Genomic DNA, 9,230 nt, shown 5'->3' with positions numbered 1-9,230 from the left:
ATGAAATTATACTTGGAATGCCGTGGCTAAACAATGGATCCTCAAAGGTTACCATCACAGGCGAACTCGTGACTCAAACGGGGGTTGTTTTTTTTTAATTTTTTTTAATATATTCGGCTATGGGCCAGTTTCAACCTCCTGTGGGCATTCGCTCTTACAGCAAGCGTACTGAATTTACACCACTGTTTGTTCCAGACCATAGGGCATATTAACGGTAAAACATTTGCAATTGGGTACAATTTAATGGCGTCACTTAACCGTTAAGCACTGCTAGGCGTGCACAGACAGGTGCAGACTTGGTCTAGCTTTTAGTAGTCTACTGACGTCAACCATGCATTGACAATTAAGTTAATTTTCAACTATTTTATCACGATCTAATTGAAAGAGGAGTACCTTTTTACATATCGTGTCATCTAAAGTGGCCACCAAAGTCTTAGAATATTTTTTTTAACAATTTGTAGGGAGTAGAAAATTCAGGATTCTTTGAAATACCAAGGAACTAGCCACCTGAAATACCATTTGGATAAAAAACACTCGTCGGTGGTGGGCGTTTTATTTACCGCGAAGGTAAGTTTCAGAATGACTTAAGAAATCGAGTGGACTGTTAACTAGTCTTTTGACACGTATAGCCAAGCGAAGTAGCCATCGACCACGCGAAGGATTGCTTAAGGCGCTGGGTCGTTGAAACAGATCAGCCGTTTACTACAATTGAACATCCCAGATTTAAAGCGTTACTACTGTGTACCAAAAATACTACCCTTGTTGATTCATTACCTCAATTGGCCAAAGTTTTGAGATCAAACCTAATGACTATCTACGAATGAGAATCGCAACTAGTAGTAGATACGTGTAAGGTAGGTTGTACAGTTTATCGCTATACATATTGCGAAATTAGCCATTTAGATTAAGATAAAGCCACGCCGTGGCTTATGTGAGAAGCTCGCAAACTGCTGAATTTTTGTCAGCTAAACAGACGCTTTGGTCTTTTATCAATGAAAATGGACTACTTAACAGACGATATACCAGCAATTTACGAACTTCTCACATATGCCACGGCGTGGTTCTAAGTAATTTAAAAGACTAATTACTTTGGTAAGGCGCCTTTCACAAATTTCATAACGCAGAGGAGGCAGGTTGGTTGAAGCGTTAATAAAATTACTGGGGGAAAGGAATGGTACGCGGAAATGTTACGTTACTTATTTTCATTTTGTACTGCAACATTTGCACATTTAAACTTAAGTCTCAATTTAGTCCTTTTTTATTTATGATTAGTATGAATAGTATCTAAAAGTAAAACAATACAGAGGTGGGCAAAAATTGTTAGCGATGATATTTCACTATAGCCTGGCAATGAGTGAGCGCCCATTTTGGAAGAGTTTTCACCATTTTTGCCCACTTCTGAAACAATAGAGAACTACGTATAAACTTATTTCGAAAATTTGTTTTTGCTTTACGTCATTTACGAACAGCCCTAAAATATTAAAGAACTTTGTTGGCAATCGACCTTTTGAGGGTTTAATAATGAAATCTTAATTTTTTTCGTAATTTGGGGGTAAAGGACCGTGTTGCCCCGCAAGAGAGAGAGTAATGCACTACGAGCTTAGAATATTTACATGTAAATCGGTGCCATGGTAGACGCAGCGGATGTTTTGGATTATACTATTGAAATAGCAATAAATAGACTAAGTACTTAATCTGGGAATTATTGAGAATAGCGAAGAGTGTAGCAACGACTTCTATGGAAACTCTTTTTGCTCTGTACCCGGCCGTGGTCCCTGTACGTGGCCGAAGTGACATCCTAGTATATATTTTGATTCCACTTTCGGAATAAACGAAATCAAATAACTCTGGAACGAATACAACGCAGCACGTAAAATCTCCTTGAATTTCCCTAGGCTGTAGAGGGGCAAATGTCGTTTACTCTTGATGGTTGGACGTCATCAAATAGAATACCATTCGTCGCAGTCACTGGTCACTGGATTGACGCAAATTTTGTAATGCGCAACAAATTAATGGGGTTCGTACATTTCCCTCTTCGACATACGGGAAAAAATATTTGTGACTTGTTCGTATCTATGGTACAGAAGTACAATTCGAAGGTCGGTTGAATTTTTGAGGAATAATATTGTTTCTAACGTTTTACTAAAATTTAAAATGTTTCTTCCATAATGTTATATTGATTTTTGGAAACACGCCTTGGCATAGGTGCTTGCCATTACCATGGACAACGCTTCGAACAATGAAACATTCAGCAATGAGCTGGAAAACATTAGTAAAGACATAGGTATTAGATACAGCTCACAAACTCGTATATGATGCTTTGCCCACGTCCTGAATTTAGCAGTCCAGGAACTACTCAAACACCTGAAATCGCAACCAAACTTTGATACTATTGAAGAGTATCGAGAGAATGCAGTCGATGTGTGGACAGGTACGGACTGTCACATAGGAAATTCTGTGGCAAAGGTAATCCTAAAGAGTTAGAGTAATTTAAACGAAATATAACCTCAAGGAATTCTTCAAGGAAGACTTTAACAATTTTAGCTAGAACTCGCCAACTAGCGCCGATAGTGAAAGTGTAGGTTTTCGATTCCAAAAAGCCTAGGTTCTATTCCCTTTCTAAATAAATACTGTAATTGCGCTTCTATCAAATTTACTTTTATTTTATTGTTAATTTTAATTTAGCCTCGAAGGCATATTTGCCGAAGTATCGCGCTATTTCTATTTCAAAACGGCTTATCACCACGCGAAATCTGTGTACGATACTGTAGCTTGGGCTGTACTAAGAGTGCGCGAACTCTGTACTACCAAACGCTTTACTGACCCTCTCTGTACTCTTATGTTCAGTATGTAGACAAGTCGTTGGCCTCTCGAGTATACCTTATTTTTTGTAATACATCGACCGTCGGTGTCTTTCTATTGTTGGTCTAATATCGCTTCATGGCAATAATTACACAAGCTTAAGATAAATTCTGAACAAAGTCAAATTATCGACGGTTTACAGATTCGAAATGTGGTCACCAAAATAAGGTTATCTGGAATTCGTGAAGAGAATTTATCACAGCTGAATGTTTCTTTTGGGATAAAGGATTTGAAATTAGTACTTGAAGTAAAGACTCGTTGGGATTCAACCTACGACATGCTTTCCCGAGCTACGTACTTAAGACAGGTCTTTAATTTGCATACAAGGGCGAATCGAAGCGGATGGTTTTAGTAGTTAAACCCCCCGTAGGTAATTGATAAGTGGCAGGGGGTTAGCTTAAATGAGTCTCGGGAAATTGTTCGACTATTACGCCTCCGGAAATAAAATCCTTGATACGCTCTTGATTAGCGATTTGGTCGTGTTTAGATGAAATTTTGACTTTTGCTGTAAATATCTTCTCTTTAGTCTCTGCAAGCAATAATGCAAAGAGATAAAGACATAAGGAAATTTACTTTATCAGACGCTGAATGGGATGCATTATCCGTACTCCTTAATTTGCTTAAGGTTAGTATCATCATAAGTAACTTTAAAAATACTGAGTATGATACTTCGTTTTGCGTTAATGCTAAATTCTGACCCAGCCATTTTCAACAACGAAACTCGCGCAGCAGCTAGCAACCGAACTAACTTGTAAGTGGGATATAGTCGGGTTCGCACGAGCCCTCGGAGATGAGTTGCGTCGTTTCGATATCGAAGTGGCTTGTAGTGTTTAGGAAACACTTCGTTAATAGGTTTGGTTTTGAATGCGATGTGATAGTCATGTGTTGCCTGAACGCCGATGCGACGACGTCACCAAACGATATTAAGTTACTCCGCGATAGCGGTTCAGCCGAAATGTTCTGAACGTTTGCAAGCGGAACGGTGGAAACATAAACCAGTGTTTCCGAAACTTTATCCGAAGATTTATTTAGAACGTATTAATAGACTGTTGAATACCAAAATCCGTCTGACCTTTGGGATTGTGCAGATGCTGGTTAATCTTAGTTTCAGTGACGGAACAGTTTGGTAACCAATGGTTTATATGACGCGCAACCGTTTATATTCGTCCTTGGTATAGTAGTACAGATCGGTTTGGACATATTTCACACGCTAAAGGGCTCTGTGCTGAATTAAACCTTGATTGCGCTATAACTCTGAAAATGTACTCAAAGGCAACGTTTTCTGTTATACTTATTTTTCTAGTGCAAGGGCGTAGGAACGTTCTAGAAGTTGGAGGGGGCAAAGAGAAATGGAAAGGTCTCTGGAGAATGGTTTTGAATTTTTTATGGAGTGTAGCTTCTCCGAATGCATGTGTACTTTTTACCACTATGTAAATTAGCGGGAAAAGACTGAAATTTAAACACAGTTGAGGTTCTATAAGCTTTATATGCTTTTAAAATGGAGAATTTGAGCCTTTTGAAGATTTCAACTGACCAAAAAGTTGGAGGGGGCAATAACATTAATCGCCCCTCCCAGCAAAATTCAAGGGAGGGGCATTGCCCCCCCCCTGCCCCTCCTGGTTCCTACGCCCCTGTTCTAGTGTTGCTAATAGTAACATATTAACTAGGCTTACAGACCGGCTAGTTCAAGTTACTAGAAACCTACCCTATCGGAAAATGCGCATTGGGCTTGGGGCCAAATCGTGTTAAACCCAAAACGCGGGTTCAGGTTACTTAAACCCGACCAAACTGCCAGCCTATATTTATCTGACTTTACTATCTCCTAATTTTCTTCATTTGAAAGAGCAGGCCGGAAAAATTATACAAACTCGTAACAGCGTAGGTAAATTTAAAATACAACATTTTTTTAGGATTTCAAGGAAGCAACGAATTCCTTTTCCTCTGTGGCATATCCCACTATTTCCATGGTAATGCCGGCCTACCACTGGTTGCTTGAGAAACTAAACAATCCAACTATGGACCCGCTTTTGGAGGAAGCGTGCTCAATTGCTAGAGCTAAGCTCAACACCTATCGTGAATCTTCGAATATCGAAGCATTTTGGATAGCTATTGGTACGATATTTTTTCATACGTCACTAGTTACAAGCACGTTGGTTTTCATTATCCCAAACGCGAGGGGTGCACTACCTTTGATAATTATGTACACCGAGTACAGAAAGTACAATCTAGAAAGCGTCACACTGTTGTAACTTATGATTGCCATTATTTCGAAACATAACACATAGCTTAATGTTCCTACTATTAATGTTTTCAAATCTTAAGTTAGAACCTTCATTAAGATCTGTATATATGTAACGTATAGTAAAATATTATTTTCACTATTTCATTATTTAGCTTTGGACCCTACATTAAAAATGGATTTCATTCAAGCAAATTGCGAAAAAACACAAGCTAAATCCATTAAGACCAAGATTTTAAATATTTTTAATACCTACTACGAGAAGAGTAGCGTAGCCTCGACTTCAAACGCCGCAAGCGCTGATGAAGATCGCACGGGTATTCTCGCGTTTTTCCCAAAGCGCCCAGCCAAATTCGTTCGCGGGTCTGAACTATTGAAGTTCTTCCAGGATGACCTCCAGCCACCTAAAACCAACATATTACAATGGTGGAAAGTAAGTAATTATAACGGTTTCATTGTGATTACAGTCGTTTTTTCGAGATTAGGAAAATTATACATTATCTATTAATAGCAGTATAAGCTGACGTATTATTTTTCTTATTCCGTTGGGTACATGTTATAAGCTCGCTGCGACGCTATTTCCGAGATTTTCTATTGGCGATATTCGCTTTAACGGTAAAGGAGTAAAAGTGATGGAGAGATATCCGCTGTTCCACGATCTTGAGCGATTGAAACTAAAAACCGTTCATAAAGCAATTGCGTGAATTTATCGTTCGACTGTAAAGCTTAGTTTCCACTAGCGCGCGTCTTATGTCTTTACTCGCGTAAGACCGTTTGTATGTGTCAAAGTTGAGAAACGCATCGTTACGGCCACTATAGTGAAAAACAAGCATTAAGCTTAATTTCTACTAACACGCGTCATAATGTCATTTTCTATACGTGTGCAAAACCTTCTACATCCGGCGCGCGCCATCGCGCGCGTTAAGACCGATTCACACTATGAATTTTTCGCGATTTCGCACGCATAATCGCTTGTAACGGTAACGCATCTCGTTCACACAGGAAGTTTTCAAAATTTTCGTGTGTGGACGAGACACGTTTCAAGCGATTATGCGTGCAAAGCGTGCCAAATCGCGAAAAATTCCTAGTGTGGATCGGTCTTGAGTCCGAAACAAGCATATCACTTATTTACCACTAGCACGCGATAGCGCGTTCCTCAGTTTTGACACGTTAAAGCTGGTTTTCCACTGGCGCGCGCAACGACGCGTTTCTCAACTTTGAAACGTTCAAACGTTTTTACGCGCGTAAAGAAAATGACATTATGACGCGCGCTAGTAGAAAACAAGCTTTAAGCTTGTTTTCCACTGGCGCGCGCAACGACGCGTTTCTCAGCTTTGAAACGTTCAAACGTTTTTACGCGCGTAAAGAAAATAACATTATGACGCGCGCTAGTGGAAAACAAGCTTTAAGCTTGTTTTCCACTGGCGCGCGCAACGACGCGTTTCTCAACTTTGAAACGTTCAAACGTTTTTACGCGCGTAAAGAAATTTACATTATGACGCGCGCTAGTGGAAAACAAGTTTTAAGCTTGTTTTCCACTGGCACGCGCAACGACGCGTTTCTCAGCTTAGAAACGTTCAAACGTTTTTACGCGCGTAAAGAAAATAACATTATGACGCGCGCTAGTGGAAAACAAGCTTTAGACCTTTTTACGCGCGTAAAAAAGTGCTAAACTAAATAAACTCGTGCGAGTAACCGGACATTTTTCTTAACTTGACTACGCAAATAATATTTTCTTAATCAAGTACTTGATACAAGACTCGACCAAATTTTGACCCTACTAAACAAACAGGTTTACAAACTCAATCTAGAAAACCTATTACCAATACATCCTTAATTACGATGTCCTCTTTGCAGGATAACCAAATTATGTATCCTTCGGTGTGTGTAATGGCGAAATACTATCTTGCCATACCAGCAACATCAGTGCCAGCCGAAAGAGTATTTTCTGCTGGAAGTGATCTTATTACCACTAAGAGGGGAAGTCTCCAGGCAGATACAATTACCGCCATGATGTCTCTGAAGTTATGGTGGAAGGATAACGATTCAACAAATTAAAATATTGGTTTTTGTATAATTGATTCTAAAAACCTTTAAAAAACAATTCCATAAACAATTATTTATCGAGTTCTTTCTAAAAAAAATTAAAAAAATAATGTTACGGAAATTATCTATTTGTCTCTTTATTTTGTTATTGCTTAGTTGAAAATTTGTTTCTATGTCGAAAGTTGAACGGTTAAGTTTGTTGACAAAGAGATTTGGAAAAATGTTTTAACGCAATAACTTTTTTGATTAAAATGGTAATCTTCTACATCCACAGCCTTAAAAGATTTGAATCAGGTATTTTTTAATATATAAAACTTAAACATTTACAGCTCAAATAATATAACAGATTTTTTATATTGTGTACTCATTCATACATTCATTGAGTTCATTTAGAGTTCAAAAGAATCAGTAAATTCCGAGCTGGAATTAGAATGTGCGAAGCTTTGGACAAATGCGGCGACAAAATATGGAATAACTATTGGAGTTTTAAATCCAATGTTAACAGCAAAGCTACCCTACACTAACTAACTAATGAAACTAGTAAGAAATCATAACGTAGTGATTCAAAAAAAACAAACGTTTATTAAGAATGAGTACCTTACAAGATGAACGACATATTAGGAGTGACGGTAATAATAAACGCTGTAAGCGAATATATATACACATAAGGTTAAAAAATAGTAAGATAAGATTAGTGATTAAAAATATATCTTATTTACAATAAACATTTTTTAACCTATTAAACAAACTAAACGAGAAAAGCCGATAACGCTTTTTTATCTTCAACACTCGCCCTCGTTGACGACTTTCTCGTACTGCCGTAAACTGAGATTCTGACGGTGGCGGGTGAAGATTTCTTAAGGTAGTGGCTTAGTGAAAATGTCGGGATATACATAACGTCGATGACGCCCTCTTCGACCAGTTCACGAACGTAGTACTGACGAATACTGATATGTTTCGTTCTGCGATGAAACTCAGGATTTCTGATGAGTTTAATGGTCCCTGCATTGTCGACTCGGAGTACGGGTACATCATCGTCTACGTTGAGACCCAGGAAAGACTTGATTCGTTCAATCCAGACGACGTCCTTAACTGCTTCAGTGGCAGCAACCAGCTCGGCCTCTGTGGTTGATAAGGTGGTGGATTGTTGCTTTCTACTCGCCCATGTGACTGGAGTGGTACCAATTAAGCATACGATTCCAGATGTTGAACGTCTCGTCTTTTCACAGCCGGCGTAGTCAGAGTCGCTGTAAGGATTTGTTGTCATAGAATCGCCTGCCTTGAATAGGAGACCAAGTGTAGAGGTCCCTCTAAGATATCGAAAGATCCTTTTCACCCAGTTCCAGTCGGCGACTGTGGGGTTGGCCATAGCTTGTGACGCTCGATTAACAGCGTACTCTATATCAGGTCGTGTTCCTGTGGCCGCGTATCTGAAAAACTCTCTGCTCTGATCGGTAGTGTCTGGACTGCTGGTGGGAGTTTTTACTGGTTTGCAGTTCTGCATGTTAAACCTCTCCAGGATTTTTTCGACATAGGCGCTCTGGTGTAGAAATATAGACCCGTCTTTCAACGTATCAATTTTCAGCCCAAGATAGGTTGACGCTCTTCCTGTGATGATTTCAAATTCATCACTGAAGTTGGAAAGGAACTCGTCTACAGCTTCGGTATTATTTCCAGCAATAAGACCATCATCGACGTAGAGGACGAGAACCAAGAAAATGGCGTTGGTGGACAGCATGTACAGGCATCGGTCTCCATCAGCGTTTTTGAAACCATTGTCACGTAAGGACTTGTCGACTCGTTCATTCCAACACCGTGGGGATTGCTTGAGACCATAAAGACTTTTCCGTAACTTCCAGACTTGTCCGCTGCCATCGTTGAAACCTTCGGGTTGACGTAGGTATATTTCTTCAGATAGCTTGCCATGCAGAAAAGCCGTCTTCACGTCGAATTGCCGTAGATGAAGTTTTTTCTGGGCGACTAGGCTGAAGAATATTCGTAGAGTCTCGAATCGAGCGACCGGAGCGAAAGTCTCATCGTAATCGACACCCTCTCGTTGCGTAAAGCCTTTAGCTACGAGTCT

The 9,230-nt window shown here is 39.5% G+C and overlaps 1 protein-coding gene across 1 annotated transcript; it reads left to right on the top strand.

Moving 5' to 3' along the window:
* Positions 1-788: 788 nt before the first annotated feature.
* LOC149954614 (E3 SUMO-protein ligase ZBED1-like) lies at positions 789-7,159 on the top strand. The gene is made up of 7 exons (XM_090169989.1): positions 789-854; positions 1,896-2,099; positions 2,206-2,466; positions 3,389-3,487; positions 4,773-4,974; positions 5,257-5,534; positions 6,959-7,159. Exons 4-7 carry the CDS (start codon positions 3,404-3,406, stop codon positions 7,157-7,159), a joined length of 765 nt encoding a protein of 254 aa, XP_090026115.1. The 5' UTR covers positions 789-854; positions 1,896-2,099; positions 2,206-2,466; positions 3,389-3,403.
* Positions 7,160-9,230: the final 2,071 nt, after the last annotated feature.

The sequence above is a fragment of the Leiobunum rupestre genome, chromosome 3 (assembly GCF_980474605.1).
Source record: "Leiobunum rupestre chromosome 3, qqLeiRupe1.1.hap1, whole genome shotgun sequence".
Lineage (NCBI taxonomy): Eukaryota > Metazoa > Arthropoda > Arachnida > Opiliones > Sclerosomatidae > Leiobunum > Leiobunum rupestre.
Note: the sequence above shows the minus strand (reverse complement) of the source record. Positions and strands in the feature narration are given on the sequence as shown.

What these genes read in the sequence shown, in the direction of transcription:
- LOC149954614 (XM_090169989.1), top strand. Translation starts at nt 3,404, where the DNA reads ATGCAAAGAGATAAAGACATAAGGAAATTTACTTTATCAGACGCTGAA. An exon ending in AGCATTTTGGATAGCTATTG is followed by an intron (nt 4,975 to 5,256) that starts GTACGATATTTT and finishes TTCATTATTTAG; the next exon opens with CTTTGGACCCTACATTAAAA. An exon ending in ACATATTACAATGGTGGAAA is followed by an intron (nt 5,535 to 6,958) that starts GTAAGTAATTAT and finishes TCCTCTTTGCAG; the next exon opens with GATAACCAAATTATGTATCC.